General features: G+C 43.0%; 1 protein-coding gene across 1 annotated transcript; it reads right to left on the bottom strand.

The window, feature by feature from the left end:
* Positions 1 to 816: 816 nt before the first annotated feature.
* Gclm (glutamate-cysteine ligase modifier subunit) lies at positions 817 to 24,669 on the bottom strand. Its single transcript, XM_057793404.1, has 7 exons — positions 24,126 to 24,669; positions 15,334 to 15,399; positions 11,281 to 11,365; positions 9,404 to 9,463; positions 8,659 to 8,861; positions 6,371 to 6,485; positions 817 to 5,156 (listed from the first exon to the last, which is right to left on the bottom strand). Exons 1-7 carry the CDS (start codon positions 24,249 to 24,251, stop codon positions 4,987 to 4,989), a joined length of 825 nt encoding a protein of 274 aa, XP_057649387.1. The 5' UTR covers positions 24,252 to 24,669; the 3' UTR covers positions 817 to 4,986.
* Positions 24,670 to 25,105: the final 436 nt, after the last annotated feature.

Raw genomic sequence — 25,105 nt, 5'->3', positions numbered from 1 at the left:
ATAGTACAGGAATCAGGACTGAGCAAAGACAGGGAAGAGAGCTGACTCAAAGTAATAAGACATGGGCCATCTTAAAATGATGAGAGTTGGACATACCGAATCCATATATGAAATACATGAAATATGAAAAACACATTGTTTTAATTTTCTGGCAATGGATATATAACCATACACTAACTGGAGGGGAGGCGGTGACAAGCTTTATTCTCTTTTATACAATGTGACTTTTCCAATACACATGCATTCACCGACCAGAGCACAAGTCTTTTGTATGTGTGACTAGGTGTTTCCGTACTTGTGTGCTCACACATGCATGCACAGCCCAGACATCTACTTCACCGGGTAACTTTCTCTAGTACATTCCACCTTATCTGAGACAGACCTGAGTGTGCCAAAGCTTGCTGATTGGTGGAGCTGATGGATGCTCCCAGTGCTGGGATTACCAGACCACAGTCATGCTGGGGACCCAAACTCATGCCATTTGATAAAATATTTACAAATCAGGCAGAGAAAGATCTGCCCACAATGCTGAGCACACTTTGTTTCGACCTGACCCTCAAAGTTAATTCCTTTAGTTAAGTCTTTCTTGTTCTTACCCTCTACCCATAGCCACTTTCTTCCACATTCCCCAACCTTGTCCCCGATCCGCTATCAACCAAGACAGCTCTTTCTCTTCTTCATGGCCTGATTTCCTCCCTGGGAATATATTGTAAGCTCTTTATAGGTGAGATTGTTTAATCTGTGTCCATCTGTAGCTTCTTGTGTAGCACACAGCACACATCTCTGCTGAGTGAATGAATAGCTTTATGGTTTACATCTTTTTCAAGTAATTCACAATTTATTTTCAAATCATACTGTTGGAATTCAAATGGTTCAAAAATCAATGTGATGTTTTCAGATGTTCCCATTTTCAAACAACTCAAATAAAAAACATAAAACTCACATTAATATAAACAAAATAAAAATTATCTTTAACAATGCCTTATATTTGCTTTAGTACACTACAGGTGCATAATAGTTATTTCCATTTTCCGTTTCCTTCAATCCAAAAACTATAAAAGTATTGATACATATTTTTGAGAAAAGTCAAACTCTGACATATTCCTTCATCAATTTTCTGATGAAAAGAGAGGTAATTAATTTTGGAACATTGGACATTAGGGTTGGAAAAATAAGTTTAGAATCAAAAGCTGGTGTGCTTGAGTATAAGAACACAGACTGCACAAATGATTTAAATTCTTTGAAAAACTTCACCATTCTCTCTCCACACATCTGGCAGAAGGATGAGCTGCCAGCTGCCCACATACACCAGTGACTGGGGGCTTATATCTCAGAGATCAGAGTACTTGCCGGATGACCTAGGAGGAAACACTTAGATAGACATAATTAAGATGAGCCTTACAACTTTTGTCCCTCAAAAGCAAGATCCTAATTTTGGTTACTGCTTGGTCCTGGCATAGGAAAGTAGGATCTATTCATGCAAAATAGACAAAATAGCTTTATGGTTTTCACAGAAAACCTGAACTGCTTGTGCAATACAGAATAACTTAGGTTTTCATCCTACATTTATATATTTTTAAATAATTTATTTTCAAATCATGCTGTTTAAATTCAAATAGTTCAATGCTTTAGGTCCAAGATGGTCCCACCATTGACACAACAAAAACAAAGCATACAGCTCACATGTCCAGATGATCATTCTTCAGAACTGAAACTCTATTAGCTACTTGTGACTCACATTCCATCACTGGTCCCTTTAAAAGGATACTGTATCAGTATTCTAGCATCTATATGGTCTTCAGGGGCAGGGCATGGTGGCACACACCTTTAGTCCCAGCACTTCGGAGAAGCAGAGGCAGGCAAATCTCTTTTGAGTTTGAGACCAACCTGGCCTATTTAGCAAGCCCCAGGACAACCAGGACTACAAAGATACTGTCTCAAAAAAGCCGAAAAAGGTCTTTAGAATATATAGCACATTAATCTAACTTATAAGAGACCTTGGTCCTTCGGTGTCTAGAGTCTCCTGGATGGAAATTTAAGGTAATCTCATGGAATAAACCCCACGTAAAAGACTGCTGCTGAAAAGGGCACCTGTTGATTTTGGAAATGTAATAGGTAAAAATCTTTGTGTTTACTTTATAAGAAATTATATGCAAAATCTTTCTACCTTGGGTCACTGCATTCAAATATATCTGTACACACTACTGATAACAGCTTTTCATTTTTAGCAGCTATTTGGGGAGTATTTTGAGATTTGTGTGTACCATGTGTGTGACTGGTGCCTCCAGGTCAGAAGAGAACACTGGATCTCCTGAAATTGGGGTTACAGATGTTTGTGAGTCACCTTGTTGGTGCTGGAACCTGAACCTGGATCTTCTGCAAGAGCAGCAAATGCTCTTAGCCACTGAGCCATCTCTTCAGCCCCCAGAAGACTCATTTTTAAAGGTTATCCAATAACTTAAGGATTTAGAGTAAATGAATGTTGTGGAATATTTTACCTGGGCAAAGATGTGTTACATATGTTTATGCTGTGGAATATTACTTTAACTGCATAAAGGTGTGTTCCTTTGATTATGCTGCATTTGTTTAATTATTTGATGTATTGCTTTTGTTTCTTGCCTGCATAAGGCACCTGACTGGTCTAATAAAAAGGTGAACGGCTAATAGCCAGGAAGGAGAAAGGACAGGCGGGGCTCCAGGGAGACAGAATAAATAGGAGGAGAAATCTAGGCTCAAGAGGAAGAATGAAAAGAGGAGAGAACAAGGGGCACGGCCAGGACACGAAGTCAGGCAGATGCCAGTCAGACATAGAGAAAATAAGATATACAGAAGCAAGGTAATAAGCCACGAGGCAAAAAGGTAGATAAAAAGAAACAGGTTAATTTAAGTTAAAATAGCTAGCCAAAATGTGCCTAAGCTAGGTTGAGCATTCAAAACTAATAGTAAGTCTCCAGGTCATGATTTGGGAGGTGGCTGGTGAACCAAAAGAAAAAGCCTGGTACAAAAGAACACCGGAATCATGTAACAATTCCATCTATAAATATTTTCTCCTGCACATGATCCCTTCACAAAGTGAACCCATAATTTGTGCTTTATTTCCTGTTGGGAGTAGAACAGAAGACCACAAACAAGCTCTGGCTAACATCTGGATACATCAGCAAAGAAAGTTTTCTCACATTGTCAAAGAAACTCTTCAAAAATCCAGGTTTTAAAAACAATAAAGGTGATACCAAGTTCCCCTCAGAGTAGTTCGGTCAACTCACTGCACAGACTTAAAATACAACATGTTGTGGGATGTCCTTCTGTATATATGTTGCTTTTATTGGTTGATGAATAAAACTGGTTGGGCCAATGGCTTAGCAGAGTAAAGGCAGGCAGGAAATATGAACAGAGATATAGAGTAGGCAGAGTCAGGGAGTTGCCATGTAGCTGCCAAAGGAGACAGATGCCAGAACCTTAGTGATAGGCCACAGCCTTGTGATAATACACATATTAATAGAAATGGGTTAATTTAAGATATAAGAGCTATCTAGGAATACGCCTAAGCTATTGACCAGTGTTGTAATTAATACAGTTGTAATTGTGTGATTATTTGGGTCTGGGCAGCCGGGAACAAAAGAGCAACTTCCGCTTACAACATTATAAATGAGACTTATGCCATATGAAAACACATACATTTCCAAATTTAAGTTACCTGTATATTTAGTATTATGTACAATCAGTGTGATTATAGGCTTTTAGTTTGAATTCTATGTAAGTTTTAGCAGGCAACTCAGCTAGTTTCACATAATTCTAATTGAGAAAGTCATCCAGTTACCATAAAGACTTACTTAGGATAAAGGTCTACTGTGTTGACTTAACATAGACAATAGTTTTAAGTTCAAAATCTCTGAGCAAAATGTTTTACAAGGCCTATGTTTTAAGAATACTGAGATTCAAGATCTCTTTTAAAGAAAAACCAAGACTGGGTAACAAGCACAGATTTGTAGCCTAAGACCCTTTGGTGTGCTACAGGTAAGCAGCATGGCTTCTTTGCAAACTTTCAGTTTTTACACTAGTATGAAATTAAACTGAATGACTCCCCTCAGTCTTTCCTGGCTTTATTCTCTCCGCGTCAGTAATTAATAGGTACAGACAACACGTTTCACTTAGCTGACTCACATCGTCTCCCCAGGGCCACAGTGCCGAGTACAATGGAACTAGTGAACGCTCCTGAATGTGCAGCAACACAGCAAGAATGCATTAAGAGCCCCAAAGAATCTGAAGATGACAGTGGTTCTTTTTCTAAACTCCCCAACAATAGTGCTAAAGCATCAAGCCTTTCTCAGATTCACTTTGGCTTGCCTTTGTAAATAACAGGTCTAAGGAACATGACACAGAGCACACGGTCAAACCACAGATGAGCTGTGAGTGAGAACACACAGGATTAACTTTCCGTTCAAGGGCCAGAGAATGGATTTTATTTACATTACTAGTCGATCGCAGCTGCTGTAGTTACTCTGAGATAGATTATTTTGCCAATGACAGGAAAAAATATCTTCCAGTATCTAGTTTAACAACTGTAATTTAATTGCTTAGTTATAGAGTATAGAGTAAGAAGCAATTAATGAATCTTGGAAATAAAAAATATGTATATATATATATCACCCTGATGCCCAAGCCAAAATATATCTAAAAACAAATTTTCTTGATTTCTATTACTCATAAAAATAAAGGAAATATATTGCAAGTACTTTCTTTATAGACAATTTCAGTTAGAAAACAATAGTTTAATGAAAACAATACAGTGGTTCCCGTGAGTGCTGAGGCAAAGGCAGAAGTATTCAAACCTCGACAACACACTGCCAGACAACTGAAGATAATGCCTCAACGACACCTGTTATAGGCAAGAGCTAGATTTTTTACACATCTCAATTTTCTCTTACGAATTTTTTATCTTATGTCTGAGATAAATACAGGTCAGTAAGTTTTGAGCTTGAGTTGTAGTTAAGAACCCCTTCTTTTGGCTTGCAAAATGTAGCCTTTTGACTTGATAATTCCTCTGCTTTTCACAATGACGGAGTATCTCAGCAGCCACAATGGCACCCACTCCTGGGCTTCGATGTCGGGGATGCTTTCCTGAAGAGCTTCTTGGAAACTCGCCTCAGAAAGCAGTTCTAAAACAGCAATCCCAACAAGTCAGGTCTGAAGACAAAAGCTCTTGATTATGTAAGTAAGCATTTCAACAACAAAACTGAGTACAGGGTCAGAAAGTTAGCTGCCGGCAGCATGCCTGCCGAGAATGCATCTGGTATTGTTTGCCCCACCCACATAAACCAGCTCTGACGGCACAGAGCTGAAATTAAGCACTTGGGGGTGGAGGCAGGAGGATCAGAAGTTCAGGTCATTCTTGGCTATATAGTGGCCTCCAGGCCAGCATGGCTGCAGGAGATCCTGTCTCAAAAGACGAACAACAAAACTGAATATAAAATACACGTATCCTCTAGGCTGAACTACAATATTAAATGCCATCAGTTCTTTTAAAACGCATCCCTGCACCCCAGTCTCTTTAGTTCATAACTTTTGGTTAGGGAGTCTGGAGTCTGAAATTTTTGAAGATCTCCAGGAGATTCTAATGTACAACCAGGGAAAATACAAGAGAGTACAAAGGAAAAAAAATCATTCTTAACCCTATTAATAGCATTTCTATTACTGTATATTTCATCAGGATTTTTTTCTAGTATGTGCTCATCTACACATACACACACACACGAGAGAGAGAGAGAGAGAGAGAGAGAGAGAGAGAGAGAGAGAGAGGATGATTTGCACAATATTATATTTAATTACATGGGAAAATAATAACACAAGCACAAAAAGGTGTAACTACAGAAGAATTTAACTCCCCATTAGTATATCTGGTATATATCATAACATAGTCTTCAGCAATGGCGAAAAGAAATCTAGTTTTACTCTGAACTTTTGCTTTGGCCACAGCACAATATCTAAGTACATTCACCAGAGCATTACTCCCATTGCTTAGGAAAAAAAAGAAAAAACAAGTGGTGTCTAGAGAAATGGTTTAGTTCATTCTCATGCTCTTGTATAGGATCCTGCCAATTGATTTACAACTCCACCACTGTAGAGACAAAACTAATGATGTATGTTTTAAATTAACAATAATATTTACATTTAACAACACTGTACACTTATCATAGCACACACTTAAGATTTCAACATTTGTTTTCTTTTTGCGTTTCTAAAATTTGTGTGCACAATGTTGGGATCAAACCCAGGCTGTGTGCATTCTAGGCAAGCATTCCATCATTGGCCTGAACCCCCAGCCCCCAAACAAACAGCTTTTGTCCTCCATAAGAGAAAACATCAGTCTTACCTTTTGGGTCATTATGAGTCAGTAGCTGTATGTCAAACTGTTTAGCAAATGCTGTCAAATCTGGTGGCATCACACAGCAGGAGGCAAGATTAACTTGATTACTATTTGGTTTTACCTAAAAGTGGAAATAAAATGAATTGTATTAAATTATGTCGTATAGAACACAGAAAGCAGAAAACTAATAGTCACAGTAGTTAAGAAACAGAACCAGTCTACATGTCCATCAACAGAATGCGTACAGAAAATATGATCCACAAACACCATGAGTTCCAGTCACCATAGAGGAAAGGAAACTGTTGACACTGGCCGGGCAATAACCAGGAGCAATCACGTGAGTGAAGTAGGCAGGGCGCAGAAGAGCCTTCTGCATGTTCCCTCATGCCAGGCTCTATGGACACCTGTGTATGCATCTAGGGCATTACTTAGAAAGGGGAGGGAGAGCTCTTGAAGGGGTGAAAGAATGGACTTCAGGGAGGAGGAAAGGAACGAACCCCACAACGAAGCATGGTGAGAGGGGAATTAATTAGAACTTAGTATACTGACATATATATGAAAATGCTATCATGCTAGGCTATTGCTTTGCATGTTTAGTTACACAATTTTGTGTCTTCGTCTGCACATGTGTGTAGAACGGTGCATGTGGAAGTCAGAGGTCAGTATCAGGCAATTTCCTCAGTCACTCTCCTCCATATTTTTGGAGACAGGGTCTCTCACTGAACCTGGAGCTCACTAGTTCAGCTAGACTGGCTAGCCATCCATCGATCTCCAGGGAATCTTCCTGTCTCTGCCTTCTCCAGGAGCTGGTATCACAGGTAGATGTTACCTCAATAGATACTTTTAATGTGTGCTTTTTTGGGGTGCTAGGAATTGAACTTAGGTCCTCATGCTAATATAGCAAGTACCTAAGTCACTTCCCTAGCCTCCACTTTTTAAAAAAGAAAGCAGCCGGGCGTTGGTGGCGCACGCCTTTAATTCCAGCACTCGGGAGGCAGAGGCAGGCGGATCTCTGTGAGTTCGAGGCCAGCCTGGTCTACAAAGGGAGTTCCAGGACAGGCTCCAAAGCTACAGAGAAACCCTGTCTCGAAAAACCAAAAAAAAATAAAAAAAAAAAATTAAAAAAGAAAGCAATAAATTTTAGAACATAAAGCCATATTTGACAATTCTTCACTGATAGAATACTTTTGCATGACTATCTGTATTAATATATGCATTCCTAATCCATGTTAGCGATGATGAGGAAAACAGTTCCAGGTTGAGGGAAAAACCAATACATAATTATACTTACCAGTAAGATTCAAATTAAAGCCTGCTGGAATAATTAAGAGTCCAGTTCATCTGACTCTGAAGCAGTGATTCTAAGTGTAATGGTTTTAGCAACAGGGAATCTATCTTCAAGGTAGACACTGAATCTCAAGATATAAACTGTGGCTACTCAGGCATTTAAGCAAACTCCTAACTTCCAGCAGCTGCACTGGCTAGCTGTTATATCCTTCCTAGATCACTAAGTCCCCAGCTGTATCTTGGCCACATACTGCTACCAAGTCAACAGGGAAGGAACAATGCAATCATCCTGCTTGTCATCTACTCTGAGGAAGCAGCTGAGAATGAAATAAAAGAAATAGAGACAAGATATAGAAAATAAACGTGGGGTGTGGGTAACCTCCCTCATAACTTTGTAGGTTCACAGAGTGGAGAGATGGCTTTATGATTCCTTCTCCACATCAGGTTCTATAGACTAAGTCTAATACCTCTTACTTAATAGGAAAATACTGTTACATTTATTTCCTTACTTAAGAAATCAGAGCCAGGGCTGTAGAGATGGCTCAGCGGTTAAGAGCACTGACTTCTCTTCCAAAGGTCCTGAGTTCAATTCCCAGCAACCACATGGTGGCTCACAACCATCTGTAATGAGGTCTGGTGCCCTCTTCTGGCCTGCAGGCATACACACAGACAGAATATTGTATACATAATAAATAAATATTAAAAAAAAAAAAAAAGAAATCAGAGCCATAATGCCCACAGTGTAGTATTTTCAGCACATGTAAAACTGACTGAATGATTTTAATTCACTTGCTCTGAACACTTAGCATTTAGTGTTTCCTTCATTCATTTTAAGCAGGATGAATACTCAGTTCAACTAGACATACCCAACTCCAAACCTAAGCTCCTACTGCCTTAGATAAAGCCCGTCTCCAAGCACCCACGTGTAGAGTCAGCCACAGTGAACATGCACTAGATGCACGCTGCTCCACAGCTGTAGCAGGTGTCGGCATGCAGACGCCCTCTACCTGTGCCCACTGGTACAGCTGCTCCAGCTGTGTTTTGTCGAGATCAGAGGTGCCGATAGCAACAATTTTCTTGCTCTGTACTAAGTTTTCTAGCTCCTCCCAGTAAGGCTGCAGATGCTCCAAGGAAAGGTTCACTCCATCTTCAATGGGAGGCGAAGCAATGATGACAGAGTCCAGCTGCGCAACTCCAAGGACTGAGCACGCTGACGGGAAGGAAGACACGGGAAGGACAACTGTGTGTTACAGGCTAGAAACAAGTATTACCGTCTTTGCACAGTCCACTGAATTCCACGTCATGAACTAGTTTTCTGTACAGTAGATTACTGCATAATTTACCTGTCATTTACAACAGGTCTCTAAATGCCCATTCACCTACTTCTCTGTGCAGCAGACAAGAAGTCTCTGACCTGCCCTCTTCCTTGTAGTTTTCCTTCTTTATTTTTATCTAACCAGGTGCTGGAAATGAATCCACAGTATTTGTACTCTGTTGTCTCTGATTTTAGTATTTTATTTATAGTATAATATTTAAAAGCCTAATAATGATTACAAAGAAATTTCATCCTCAAGCAGATAACATTAATACATCTTTTACACTTCTATCAAAATATCACTGTATGTAATTAAAAACTGGTTCTATGCAAGTCTTTAAAGTTTGGCTAGAAGTTTAAATGGTAAAATTGAAATCATCTTCTTTATCTAAAATAATTAAAGTCCATTTTTATGAAAGGGATAAATTTTTGCTTACCCATGTCAACAGCACTTCTAGTTGATGATGAAGAATTTGATCCTACAATGAACAGCTTTGCTGGGTAACAAAGAAAAAGTTGATTACCCCATGTATCCACACCTCATTATTACTTATGTGTCCACATCCTACTGTGCACTCCCATGGCTTGAGCATGTCTGAGACCTCAAAGCCCACCTCCACAGTGCCACACTTGCTCTGACAAGACCATACCTACTCCAACAAAGCCACACCAGTTAATAGTGCCACTCCCTATGAGCTTATGGGGCAAATTACATTCAAACTACTACAACACTTATAGAGTGACTAGCGTTCAACATATGCAACAAATGTCCTTGTGAATATGTTTATCTGTCCCCTCTTTTATACTACCAGATCTTCCTAAAACATCTAGGTCCTGTTGCTACTCCTGACAAGCAGCCACTGGAGCTCCCTTAGCAGAGAAGTCTAGCGTTAAGAGTCCACGATACACGCTGAAAAACTTTCCCTGGTTGGGGTTCAGCTTGATGGTAACGCATTTGTCTCACGTGTGTAAGGCCCTAGGTCTTATCCTCCTCCTTTTGCAACAAAGAAAATCCCCCCATTACTAATCCTTGGTTCTTATATTTCACCATTTGGAATGGCTTTTTCTCTCTCTGAAATGTAGGGTACACCGAGATAGAAAGAGGCAAGCTTCTCTTACGGTAAGAATTTGATCACCTATGAAGATTCTCAAACGCTACAGGAATGGAGGACAACCTGGAGAAGGCTCAATACAGTAATGAGCTACATACAGTCAACCACACAGAAATGTTGGCTTTACTTCATTTCCTACACAAGCAGTGATGAGAAGGTAACAGAAGAGACAGGTTTCAGAGTCAGGCACACCTTCATAGTCTGCTGGTTCATCAATCCACTGGCTGAAAGACAGCTGTCTTTTTCTTTCGTAACTGGTGGGGTCTCATTATGTTGCTAGGCTGGATAAAACTCCTAATCCCCGCATCAGCCTCCCAAGTAACTGGTACTACTGTTATGTGCTAACTTTCATGCTAATTAATGTTACTGGTGTGATGGGGATAATAGTCCTGATAGGTTTGTTTTGATAAATATGAGGAAATATAATAATAAAGGGACAGTTCAGTGCTTAGCATAAAGCAGGACTCCACAGATGGTACTATGATTGGAACAAAAAGGCCATTCCTATTTTATAATCCCGTCATACGTGTCCCTGCCAATGTTAGTAATAACACTGCCCTAGCTATGAGCCTCTTTTGTTCTTTCATCCATACTATAAAGAAGCCTGTAAAACAATTGAATCCCATTGTAGAGATAAACTGAGGCTCAGAGGGGCTGAACACTTGCTAACCCTAGACTGTTCTAGTCAGTAACCTACACATCCAGGAACTTGAATCTAGGCAAGATCAGGAGTTACTGAGCTCTGCTACGCTGCCTGTAAGCTGAGCGCAGAAAGTGTTAGCTCCCCACTGCTGACCCAGAGCAGTCACGGACACTGCTGGATGTATGCCTACATCACTCTCCCCGCAGAGCTGGCTGCCCAGACTTCCTTCTGGACTCCAGGCAGCGTCTGCACTGCTCACCAGCACCCCGGAAGGGGAGATCTGTTCTCTCTGCAGACGCTGCTCCTAACCATCGCCTCTCCTTTCCGCTTTCTACTTGAACCTCTCCATTGCTGAGTACACATAAATCACAAGAAATAGAAACATCAGGACCCCATGGTCCTCAGCTCTGATTTCCTATGACCCACTCCTCAGAGCTGACATTAGACTGGCCTTAGTCTGGTTTCCTCACTAATGACCGACCCCTGGCTGTCAGAAGTATTCGCTCTCATGTCCCTCGGTCCACAGCACAGGAGAGTGACTGGTAAAGGGGGCGCTTACCAGACACTTTCATTTCTTCTCTTTCATCAGGGTTTATCTTCTCAACTGCGTGGGACACGGTGCATTCCAAGACATCTGGAAACTCCTGCAGGAAACACAAAGTTCAATGGATATAAAGTTAGTCCTACTGGTGGTAAAGTCTCTGATTGTCCTAAGCATTTCAGACGCTAAGATCTTTTTGAGATCTAATGTACTTTATAAGCATAAAGTGCAGATGTTGAGAGAGAGAGAATATCTATTTTCTGGAGAAAACGTCTCATTTTGACCAGGTATTACCAAAAATTAAAAAAGCAAACAAGCAGAAGAGTGTAGAGTTATGTGAGGTGTTAGAAGAGAATTTTACTTTAAAATCAATGAAAATTACCTATTTTGAATAATGGCATATTATAATCTTTTAAAAATTTTTGATATACAAAGTGTCTTAGTTGCTATTCTATTGCTGTGAAGAGACACCATGACCAAGAGAAAGCATTTAACTGGGGGCTGCTTACGGTTTTAGAGAGGTAATCCATGGCTATCATGGCAGGAAGCTGGCAGGCATAGCACTGGAGCAGCAGCTGAGAGCTTTACATCCTGATCCACAGGCAGCAGGAAGAGCAAGAGACTGTGCCTGGCATGGGCCTGTGAAACCTCCATGCCCACTCCCAGCGACATACCTCATCCAACAAGGCCACACCTCCTAATCCAAAGGTTTGGTAGCCTTACTTGAGCGGAATGACACATCTTCTAGTGATGTGCAGCTATGGATCCAGCAAATGCCTTTTCTCAGTGGCTGTCTGCAAGGACCACCAGGAGCATGTGCTTTCAGTTGACAGTATACCTTTACAAATCCAACTCTCCAGTCCTCTGCATAACTTAGTTAGAAGGAATCCTGATCTCTCTTACACAAAACATCAGACTGGTCTACTACACTGATGACATTATGCTGATTGGACCAGGTGAGCAGGAAGCAGCAACACTTGGGACTTGGAAGCACCTATGTATATCAGAAGATGGGAAATAAAACCAACCAAAATTCAAGGGTCTCCTACCTCAGTGAAATTCTTAGGAGTCCTGTGGTGTGGACCACACAGAGATGTCCCTTCTAAGGGGAAGGGGAAGCATTGCACCCAGCCCCTCCCACCACCAAGAAAGAAGCACAGCAGTTGGTGGGCTTATCTGGATTCTAGAGACAGCAAATTCCTCACTTGGGTGTGTGTGACTTTGGCCCTTGTACCAAGTGACAAGGAAAGCTGCTGGCTTTGGGGGGGGGGGGGACTGTAACAGGGGAAGGCTCGCCAGAGGGTCCAGGCTGCTCTATCACTTGAACCACATGACCCAGCAGACCCTATGGCATTTGTGTTAGTGGCAGATAGAGATGCTGTTTGGGGCCTTTGGCAGGCTCCTATAGGTGAATCAAAGAAGAGACCTTTGGGATTTTAGAGCAAGGCTCTGCCATCATCTTCAGACAACTGTTCTCCTTTTGAAAAGACAGCTCCTGAGCCTTGGTGGTAACAGACTGTTTTACAATGGGTAACCAAGTTACCATGAGATCTGAGTGCCCATCATGAGCTAAGTATTATCGGAACCACCAAGCTATAAAGTAGGAAGTGCACAGCACCAATCTACTATCAAATGGAAGCGTGTATATACATCATCAGGTTCGAGAAGGCCCTCATAGCACAAGCAAGTTACATGAAGACGTTTCCCAAATGTATATGGTTTCTACTCTGGCTACAACGCCTTCTGCTCCCATGTATGTACCTATAGGCTTTGGTGGTGAGCCCTAAAATTAGAGAGAGAGAGAGAGAGAGAGAGAGAGACAGACAGACAGACAGACAGACAGACAGACAGACAGACAGACTACGCCTAGTCTGGGCTTCTGAAGGTCAAAGCCCACTCCCCAGTGAACACACTTCATCCAACAAGGCCATACCTAATCCTTCCCAGCAAACATAAGAGCCTATGGGGGGGGGGGGCATTCTCATTCAAATCACCACACCAATTTAAACAAATAAACCATATTAACATTCTTTTGGACTTCAAAGTCATCAAGCTTTAACCTGTTAAGGTAACTTAGCTGCTTTTCCTTCACTAGATTTTTTTAAAGAGCAGCTGCAGGTTCATAGCAATACTGAACAGGAAGAGCGGAGAGTTCTCGTTCACCTCCTACTTCTACACATACTCTGCCTCCCCACTATCCACAGTCCCATCCCAGTGCGTCTCCTGCAGTCACTTAGTACGAAGCCTTCCCAGAGTGACTGCATTTCAAGTTCCTTCATGTCTTTTCTGGCTTAAGAGCTCACTGCTTTTCAGGACTCAGTAATGTATCACTGCCTGGATGCACCACACTTTGTATCTCCATTTGTCTACTGAAGAACATCTAAGCTACTTCAAACTGTTATCAACTGCTAATAAAGCTGGCACAAACATCCATGTATAGGATTTTGTGAGCATAAATATTCAGGTCTTTTGGGCAGATACCAAAGCATAAATAGTATATTCAGTTTTGTAATTGCAAATATTTTAAGTTAAAATAGTTATTTTCTGATGTGGGATTCCCCTATGTTTGCTATGAATATGTTTTATTACCATTGGTTAATAAAGAAGCCTTTTTTTGACCTATGGCAGGGCAGAATGTAGGTAGACGGGAAAACTAAACTGAATGCAGGGAGAAAGAAGGTAGAGTCAGAGAGACACCATGTAACCACCGAAGGAGTAACATGCCCACAACAGTAAGCCACAGCCTACTGGTAATACACAGATTAATAGAAACGGGTTAAGATATAAGAGCTATCTAGGTATACGCTTGAACCATTGGTCAAACAGTGTTGTAATGAATATAGTTTTTGCGTGATTATTCGGGTCTGGGTGGCCGCAAAATGAAAGAACAGTCTCTGTTTACAGTCTTCTTCAGTGTAATTTTATAAATGGCAAGGACCACTCCAATACATTACAATGAATAATCTATTAAGATAACAATAAAAAGATAGCATCTATCAGTCAGAAACATACTGCCTAAGATTTAACTAAACAAACAATGCCTTCCTTGTGGCTCCTGCACACATTATGATATCCATCACAATCAGTACAAAGTGTTGACAAAGACACAGACAGATAGCAATGGTTATTTCAGATAAACAGACATTAACCATTTCTGTACAGCACTTAGATGGTTAAAAAAGTCCAAAAGGAACCACTATATATATATATATATATATATATATATATATATATATATATATTGTTTAAAACAGTTTTGCTATAGCCCATGCTGGCTTCAAACTCAATTCTCTTGAACTGAGTTTCTCAAGGACTGGAGTCATAGACATGTGCCTGGTTGCTCTTCCATGCTTTGAACTAGTGCATGACTAAACACAAGTCTTTGTCTCAGCTGGATTTCAGAGCAGATGCAGATACTTACTGGGACCGGTAACTTCTTTGGAAATGGCCAGGTACATTTAATGAAATATAGTCCCTTACTGTTTCATGAGAAACTGACATTTAAAAAGTTGTTCCTAGGGGCTGGAGAGATGGCTCAATGGTAAGAGCATTGCCTGCTCTAAGGTCCTGAGTTTAATTCCCAGCAACCACATGGTGGCTCACAACCATTTATAATGAGATCTGGGGTCCTCTTCTGGCCTACTTGCATACATGAAGGCAGAACACTGTACACATAATAAGTAAATAAATCTTTAAAAAGAGTAGGTTCCAAGACAGCAAAGGCCACACAGAGAAACTCTGCCCCAGAAAAAAAAAAGTTGTTCCTAGCTATATTATTGGGGTGACATTTTACCAAAGCAACCTACCAGCCAAGGTGGGCTGTCATTCTTATACTAGACCGAGACACTGGTGAGTGAGGAACTAAGCAGGAAAAACCAAATGGGGAAGCGACTGTAGACCAGACTTCTGCTGGATGCTCGGCCCCATGGCTGCTTCAGCAGAAGAGCACAAAGGGCTGGCTTTATGGCGAACTGCCTACTGGACTTCACTCAACAAACTGAGAAAGTCAACTTCCTGCTTACACCACATCTGCTTAGGCCTGCAGGATTTCCGTATTCACATTCCACTTACCCGGATCAAATCGGGGCTGATTTGGGAACTCCACTCATTCAAGGTCTTTTGGATACAGTCTCGAAGCTGCAAAAAGCATCGTTTTCAAAGTTAATCAACAGCTCTCCATACCCAGTACTCAGTAAAGATACAGTAGTAAGTGAAGGAGGGGAGGAGGTGTTAATAGAAAACACTAAGCAACCCAGGCTTAATCCTGTAAGATTTTTGTCTCCTACACTATAAAGTCAAACCTTGCTCTCATTCATTCATTCATTCATTCATTCATTTATTTTTGAGGCAGAGTCCACATAGCCCTGGCTATCCTGGAACTCACTCTGTACACCAGGTTGGCCTCAAACTCACAGAGATCCTCCTGCCTCTGCTCCTGAATACTGTATTAAAGCATGTGCCACCACACCTGGACCTTGATTTGCTCCTGGCTGAAAGTGGTAATCTCATTATTTTGATGGTGATTTTGTACCAGTGAAACTTTAAGACATTAAAGTATTTATAAGTAAACTACGACTTTATTTCAAGAATAAAGTTATAAAAAGACTTGGGCCAGGTTGTAGAGCACAAAACTCTAATTCCAGCATGCAGGAGGACAAGCTCTGAACTAAATAATTGAGCCTTTGGATCTAAGCGTGGAGTGTGAACAAATCACGTAAGTCCCTGTCCCTACGCTACGCTCCTCAAAAACAAATACTGTGCTGCCCTGAAGGCTCAGCAGTTACGAGCACTTGTCGGTTACCTACATCAGGCAGCTCACAACCAGCAGTAACTGCAGTGCAGAGAACTAATGCCTGCTTCTGGCCTGTGGGCGACTGCACACATGTGGTGCACACACAGACCAGCAGCACAAACACACACACGTAAATAAAAATTTAAAAAGTAACAAAGAGTAAGTATGGCCAGAGGAACTTCTAAATTAGATTTACCTAAGTTAGATTATTAAAAATTCAAACCTAGGGCTAGAGAAAAGGCTCAGTGGCTAACAGCACTGGCTATTCTTCAGAGGATCCAGGCTCAATTCTCAGGACCCATTCTGCAGCTCTCAAGTGTCTGTTACCCCCAGTTTCAGATGAACCAACATCCTCTTCTGGCCTCCACGGTATCAGGCACCAAAGTGGTGCACTGACATATATACAGGTTAAACACACATATACTTTTTTTTTTTAAATCAATCTTGGTTCAGGGACACAGTGCAGTAACAGAGCAGCTGCCCAGCATCCCTGAGGCCAGCCTTTGATTCTGTCTCCAGCACCAAAACAAGTAAACATTCAGACTCCAAGCTTAATCACGGATCTGCTAAAGACTCTTAGAACAACCAGAACTTTCATTTTAACATTCCAATCGCTACATAATTCTACAGACTGAAAAGCTGTCAGCATGAATCACCTTGCATCATGACAATGTGTAAATCATCTCCTAATACACCGGACACTTCTTACCTTATCTCCAGTGTTTTTATAATTTTTAAACTAAATTAAAATATGCATTGTATTTATCTCAATGTCAGTTATAGTGGTCTCATATAAGATGTATATTTATTTAATGAGCAAAGACCTAGATACACATAACAGAAAAAATTAGAAAATGCTATTTATTACTATATATAGTAATATATCTAATATCTATTAGAAAAAATATGCCATTTCATTATTCACTAAACTTACTTTTAAGTTTTTATTAGATTTACTAATTTTATTTTATGTGTGTTTTGCCTGCATATATATATGTATACCATGTATGTGCATGGTGCCTGTGGAGATCAGAAGGCATTGGGTCCCCTGGAACTGGAGTTACAATGGTTGTGAACCACCAAGTGGGTGCTGGAAATCAAGCCCCAGTCCTCTGCAAGAACAAGTGCTCTCAGCTGCTGAGCCATCTCTGCAACCCCTCACCTAACTCATTTTTAAAATGTATTATATTGTTTTATTGTGTATTGACGGGCAGTTCTCTCCTACAGCAGTGTGTCAGAAGTCAGTCTCAAGCTGTCTTGCCTGGAGGCAAGCCCTACTGAGCCACCGTGTGGCCTGGCCCTGAAATTACTTCTGATCACTCATTAACCAACTCTACAGCTAAAAGTTACCACCTTAAAGCCAGCGAGGGCACAGAGGTTCCGATGCCGTGGCAATCAATGGAAAGGGAAATCAGTAACTAAAAGTCCGAGTTGCAAAAGCATTTTCTTAATGGCAATAGGGACCAAACTTTGGAACTCACTATTTCACCTATGATAAAGATTAATATGACATGCATTTTACCACTTAGTACAGATAATTACAAGAGACAAGAGGGTACCATTCAAGGTAACAGAGCCACTTAGGTTAATATTTGTGCCACCCACAATAACTCATCTAGATTCAAGTTACAAGATCTGTATTGTTATGAAAAGCACAATTAAAGTCAGATGAAAACTATCTGACAATCTTTTCCACACAATTACTATATATGTTTGTTTAAGTTTTGGAGGCTTTTATTTTGTTTTTTAACTTACAAAGAATTAAGTTTCATTTCTGTGTTTTTCAGAACAGAATTTGCTGTTCCTTTCCTCCTTATTCCCATTCCTCCCCTTCCCTCATACCCTCCTTCCTCAACTCCTCTCCACTTCTTGCTACACATGACCTCTGCCGTCTTCAGCACCTCCTGTCCTCCTCATGGCCCATCTTCTCTCGCAGCTCCTTATTTACACAGCATATGTATGGAAGAAGTCAATGTCCTCTTACAAACTAGTGAGCGCCGACACAGCAGGACGGATTAGAGGTGAACAACCGATGAGCAGCGCTTTAGCTCCCATCTTGAAGTATTCTAAGGTCCTTCCCTCTGGGAAGACAGCTGGTTCATACAGTAAGGCCCTGCTGATGAATCCCCCAACCCAAGAAGACAAACTCACCTTTAAAGAAGTGGCCTCTTTTCTGAAACCATATTTGCAACAAGTATTTAGTAAATGGACACCAGGCCCAGATACGGCACTAAAACCTCCTGCCCTTTGACCCTTTGAGTTGTCGTTCTAGAAGTGACAACAGTTAAAAGAAATAAATTGTGGGCAGTGTGGGAAAATCCAGAAGAGCATAGAATGTCCCGAGGGCAGGAACACAACTTAAAAGAGAGTGCACAAAGACTCGACTGTGAAGAAAGACGACGGAGCGGAAGTAAGTGAGCAGTGAGGTTATGTGGAAGAAACTCAGGTAGATGAGCAGTAAAACCGAGTATTTAAGTATAGTCTACGCAGGGAAGCAGTGTGGACTGCGCTTGACCGGCGCACAGTGGTTACAGAAGGAGTGGGAGCAGGCAGACAGAGAAATCTGCCTGTGATTCCTTGTGGCTCCTGAAAGCTTGGTGTATTTTTAGGGGGAAAGTAGTGTCTCTCTGACTTAAGCTGAAAGAGATCTATCTGGCTGTTCTACTACAATCCACTGAATTGTCCAAGATAAAGTAGGAATTCCCACCAGTAACAGCAATTCAAAAATAGTGATGGCTTCCCAAGAGCCACAGCAGTGGAGGGAAGCAGGACGTCCTGGAAGTGCATTCATGGCATCAGTAGGGAGCTGAAAAGTGGCTCCAATTACCTAGTCCAGGTGACACAAGCCTGTAATCTTGGGGAGTCTGAGACAGGAATGTCATGATTTTGAGACCAGCCTGGGCAACATATTTGAAGACTCTGTTTCAAAGAATGAATGACGAAATGAGTAAGTAAACAAATAAAGGAGAAAGGAGGGTGTAGGAGAGGGAAGGAAAGGTGGAAGAAAGCAAAGCAGAAAGAAGAGGAAGGGAAGGGAGAAAAGAAAGGAAGGAGTAGAGACAGATTATATTGCTTTTAGCTACAGCTGCTAGGTGACACGTACCACTGAGATGGGAATAAAGCATGAAAAAGAATTGTAGAAGTGAGTTTTGGATATATGAGGTTGGTGGTACCTATTATTCAATCCTACTAAAAACTCGAATGGACAGTTGAGGCAGGGCGTGCTGGCATGTGGGAGGTAGTGGAAGCAGATCTCTAAGAGTCTGAAGTCAGCAAGCTCTATATAGTGAGTTTCAGACCAGGCAGGTACATAGTGATTCCTTGTCTCAAAAACAAACAGAAAGTTACTGCCGATGCCCTGAGTAAAGAGTGGAAGGGTAATAAGGTGTGATTAGTGATGGGGATGGCAAATGAGGTCTCTTCAAGAAGCAGGCTGTCTTGACCTTCATCAGTGTGGACATGCTGTTGAGCAAGGGGCGTTCTTACTATAGATCGAGGAGAACTGCAGCAAGAAAGCACATGTCTGTTTGGGGTGCATTCTGGATGCCAATTTGAGCATTCTCAATTTGGATATTGGAGAGAGAGAGAGAGAGAGAGAGAGAGAGAGAGAGAGAGAGAGAGAGTTAGTTATTCCCGGACTGCCAGATCCTACTGTGCTGTGGCAGTTGAGGCCCAAAGAGCTAGCAGAGCCCTCAGCCTTCTGAAGCCCTGTGAAGATGAGGTCCACTAACGCTGTCATAAAGCCCTTACACAAAGAAGGCAAGAAGCACCCACGGTTCGCCATCTTGTCATTCTACCTGGAACACAATCACCAACTGCTCTGAAGAAACAATAACTAGGAAAAATGAGGCTGCAGAATACACTAAGCTTTTGGACAAGAGAATGAAGAACGCCAAGGAATAACATCAGGGACAGACTGCCAAGACATGCGGCTGTCCTCGCTGAGAGCTTCTACTTCTGAGTCTGGACAAAATGAGAATCTCTGAGCCTTCCTTCCTAGCCCATCTCCTTTGTGCCCACCTCTCCTGCAAGAGGCCCTGAGAAAAGGAATTCAGTTGAAGCACAAGACAAAGACTTGAAAATAGCAACTGTTCAAGGACCTTAAAGAGGATGTGAGTAAATGTCTTAAAATGAAGAAGACTGGTAAAATACAGCTGAATATGAAAACAGCACAGAATATTAAAGTAGAACTGAACAAAGAAGTAGAATCACTAATGACAACCCAGACTAAAATAAAACTCAAAATGAAAAATGTAGGCTATCACACAAAGCTCTTGGCGATGAGTGCCTCGTTCAGCTTACCTCAGAGCAGCCACTTCTGAGAGCAGATGGGAAGTAACAGACTAAACAGGACAATGTTTGCAGAGTACAGACTTGGAGCCAGAGCCCTAAGTGATGACTTCACCTCCTCAAAGCTCAGGGATCTGGGCAGAGGTGGAGAGACTGGAGGAGCCAGCGGGATGGGCGACTCTAAGCACACAGTGTCTTCCCGGCACAGCAGGACTGAGGCACACACATAAACTCACAGACCGTGGCAGCACACAAGACCTGCACAGGTTCAAGCCAGACGGGTTCCCAGCACTGAGAGGGAGTGGACCTTGAAGCTATGCGCAGTTGATACCAACTGGCAAAGAGAAAAAAACCCGTCTTCTCCGACGGAGTGTCCCTGGGAATATCAACCCAGCTCCAGGGCAGGCCCCACACTCCTCGGCTTTTTTTGTAGACTGTTTTGCTTTGTCTTGCTATGTTTTGTCTTACTGGTCTTTTGTTTGTTCATTTTGAGGTTTGGTGGGCTTTTCTGTTTTTTGAAGAGAAAACAAAGTTGGATGGGTAGGGAGATGGGGAGGATCTAGGAGCAATCACAGAGGGAAATATGATCAAAATGCATTGTTTGAAAAATAAAAAATAAATCTTAAAAAATTCAAAAAAATTAAGAATCTTTAAAAGTAAAAAAAATGATCAGGTCTTGAAAACAATAGTGGTTCTTTATTGTTTCCAATTTCCTTAATCTCATCAGTGAAGCAGAAATGTTTCAAACAGCACATTCTTCATGCGGAGCCTTAGGAGACGGCTCTGGAGGTAAATACCTGCTGCACAAGCGTGAGGACCTGAACTCACATCCCAGCACCTAGGTGAAAGCCAGGCGTGGTGGTGGGGGCCAGAACCTGGGGGGGGGGGGGGCATGAGGGAGTGGAAACAGGCTAGTCTAACCAATCTGTGAGCTCGGCATGAGGGAGTGGAGACAGGCTAGTCTAACCAATCTGTGAGCTCTGGGCTCAGTCTAAAAATCAAGATTGAAAGTAATAGAGGAAATTATCAGCCACCAGCCTCTGAGCTGGAGAGAATTCTGTGTAGAAACAGAACACACCCACCGTATTCTAACGAATCTGCTATGGCTTCCTCACAACATGCTGACCTTCTAGGGGCTTCTCCTCAACATGTTCAAGTTTTAGCTTCCGTCCGACTCTTCTTGAAACATCCTGAGTAAAACACTACAGACCATAACAAATCCCTCTGAATAGTGCTTTTCACACCGCACATGACTGCACTTAAGACTCCATCTTTAAAGAGCTGGAGGAATGGCTCGGTGGTTATGAGCGCCTACCGCTCTTGCAGATGGCTCAGATTTGATTCTCAGCACCCATAAGGCAGCTCCCAGTCACCTGTGATTCCACGGGGATCTGACACACTCACATTCACAAACACAGAACATAAAAGTCAATAATATTTTTATAAATGGCAAATAATGTTGAGGAATAAGAGTCATTGAACTAGCTGGGTCACTTTAGCACAGGTTATTTATTTACTTATTTGCTTGTTTGTTTTTGTTTCTTTGAGACCGCGTTTCTCTGTGTAGCCCTGGCTGTCCTGGAACTCAATCTATAGATCAGGATGGCCTCAAACTCAGAGATCCCTGCCTCCAAGTTCTGGAATTAAAGGCATGTGCCACCATGCCCGGCTTAAAAAAAAAAAATCAAGTTTTACAAAGTTCAACAGGATTGAAAAAATGTCTACTACACAGTATGCAGGGATTAATAATCTTTTGTGCAACCTGTTCCTAATGCGGGGATAAACACACATGTTGTATAATGTTTTATTCTTTTGTCTTTTTGAGGGGCCCACCGCCCAGCTCCCAAATAAATCACACAGAGGCTTATTCGTAGTTATGAAAGCCTGATCGTAGCTTCTTTCTTGCCAGCTTTTCTTAACTTATGTTATCCCAACTACCTTTTGCCTCTGGGTTTTTATCTTTCTCTATTTCTGTATACCTTTCTTTACTTCTTTCTCCGTGGCTTGCTGTGTAGCTGGGTGACTGGCCCCTGATGTCCTCCCCTCCTTGTTTGCCTTCTCTTCCTCAGTTCTCCTATTTATTTCCTCTGCCTGGCAGCCCCACCTCCTGCCTCGTTATTGCCTGTTCAGCTCTTTATTAGGACCATCAGGTGTTTTAGACAGGCAAAGAATCACAGAGTTAAACAAATGCAGCATAAACAAAAGTCACAAACCTTAAAATATTCCCCAACGCACATAGAAACAGAAACCTATGAACTGAATGGATAAAATTACTTATTATTCTCAGTCAAAAATTTTTGAAAGCCTCTCTGATGATGATTGAGAGAGGTACTGAAATTCTCGCAGAATTAATAAAACATTAAAAAAATTGAAAGTCACTAGTGTGTTATGGTCAGATAAGGTAAGAGAATGTTTCACCCAGTACATTGGCACTCATGGCGAAATGCCCTACTGAACTCAGGGCGGGGAGAAATGAGGGCGCTCTATACCAAATGTGCAGTAATACCTTCCGGAGAAACAGGCAAAGTGGGCAGCTCAAACAAAACATACACTTAGCTGGAACCTGAACACACACGGCCTAGGCTAGGGTCTCAGGTTCCTAAATCTGACTGCGCAGGCTCTCAGCTTACAGTGAGAAGGATGCCAGGTGCCGTTGTATAGTCTGCTCATTAGAAGATCCGGGGCTTGTCTCCCATCACAGACACTAACGTTACAGTATGACATCACTTCGGAAATGTATTCTTTCCTCAGGATGTGTTTGCCTTTCTGATGGTGTGGTTGATTAAACGCCTGAGGATTTGCATATACCATCTTTCACTTCCCACAACTCGATGAGAGGATATTACTCAGGGTTAAAGTTACAGACAGGAAGACGCTCTCAAAAATCTACAGCTCCTAAATGTCAAAGTTTTGTTTTTAAAGCGTTTCTATTTATCTTATTTAGTTTTTGAGACAGGGTCTCACATCGTAGCCCAGGCTGGCCTCTCGCCTCAGCCCATTAGTCTGGGTATTGGAGCAGCGCACCACCATTCCCAGCTTATTACTTCCAACACATCTGTTTTGTTTTAAGTGCAAACGTGTTCCATATGCAATATGCCTCTGCAATTAGTTGCGAGGTCCATGGAGAACTACTGGCCCAGGAACGGGCCATTAACACAAATGCCACACGTTTTAAATTCTACATTAAACTCTGTCGCTTCCAGTAATTACGGTTTACTGGGGGAGGGGGTTAAGACAGGATTAGCCCTGAAACTCGCTTATAACCAGGTTGGCCTCAAACTAAGAAATCCTCCTGCCTCTGCCTTCCCAGGGCTGGGATTTAAGGCGTGTGTCACCATGCTGTTAGTTCTAAAGCAAATAAAAGTAAGTACCCCAAATCCGAACTCAGCAAAATAGATAAAGAAACTAAAGTCAATGATGTCAAAGTCCAGAGTACTTGTTGGTTCATCTATCAGCTAAATATTCCTTTAGCTGGCTAGGGGAGAGAGAAGGACGATGAGGATGCCGGGCTGCAGTGGCTCTGTCCAACTTCCACAGCCAGGCAAGGGACCTGGTGAGCTGGCGAGTTGGGGGATCAACCAAGAGACTGGCAAAGGTGTCCCTCGCCTCTCGCCAAAGTGCAGTGGCACCTGCTACCGCGGGCTAGCACCCAGCTCACCGCGATCCCCCCCCCCCTCCCGGGGACAGGCTCCGGGGCGGGCCGAGCCCGTCCCTACCTGCCCGAGGCCTGCGGGACATCCCGCCGCTCCCTACCCCCGGGGCCCGGCCCCACCGCGCTCACCTCCTCGCTGTGCGTGGACGGGCACTTTTTCCGCAGGCGGCCCCAGTTGAGCAGGTTCCCCGTCTGCAGGTGCAGAGTGCTGGCCCGCGCCAGCAGCGCCCCGGCCGCGCGGCTGTCGGTGCCCATGGCAGCTGCCGCCTTGAAGGGGGTTGTGGAGGAGACCGGAGAGCGGCGAAGCCGCGCAGGGGGCGGGCTTGGAAGACGGCGGCCACGCAGGGCGCGGTGTCCCAGGCCCGAGAGGCGAGCGCGAGGCTGCCGACTCCGCGCGGCCAAAGCCCGGTGTGTGCGCTCGGGCCCGAGGAGGCCGGGCGGCGACCGAGAGGCGGTCCCGGAGGGAGGCGCTGGCGCGGACGGCCGCTGCGGCTTCGGCGGCCACCGCCGCCAGGAAGGAGCTGTTTCCTGGAAGACAATGACTAAGCAGAAACCGAAGCCGAGAAAGTGCTTCGTAACCGTTACTCGTCCCGCGGCGGCCCAGGGGCGGGGCGCGGAGGCCCGGCGGGGCGCAGGCCCGCGGGTGACTGGCCCTCGGCCTGCGGCGGGCGTGGCGCCGGGCGAGCGGGGCGCGGGCGGGAGGCGCCGCGGGGAGCGCAGCGCGCGGAAGGGCGCCCCCTGCCGGCCAGAGCGCGGCGCGCGGCCTACGGCGCCGGCGCCTCGGTAGAGTTCACGTCCCCCGGGAAGCGCTCCCCAGCCAATGGCTGCTCTCGGCACGGCCTCTTGATTAAACAGCCCGAGATCCATCTTGGAGAGCCCGCCTGGTTTTATGTCTCTTAGGCGGGTGTGCACGTGCCGGCGTCCCCTTCCCGGCGCCCGGCTATGCTTTTGTTTTGCTTTGCTCAAGAATGTTTCTCCCGAACTGGTAACTCTATTTGTTGGTACTGTATGAAGTCAGAGAATACACTTTATCTTTCCCTTTCAGAAGCCTATAGGCCTAAACCCACAAAACATTAAATAAGACTACCAAAGGGCGGTTAGTTTCCAGA

This window comes from Chionomys nivalis, chromosome 18 (assembly GCF_950005125.1).
Source record: "Chionomys nivalis chromosome 18, mChiNiv1.1, whole genome shotgun sequence".
NCBI classification, from domain to species: domain Eukaryota; kingdom Metazoa; phylum Chordata; class Mammalia; order Rodentia; family Cricetidae; genus Chionomys; species Chionomys nivalis.
Note: the sequence above shows the minus strand (reverse complement) of the source record. Positions and strands in the feature narration are given on the sequence as shown.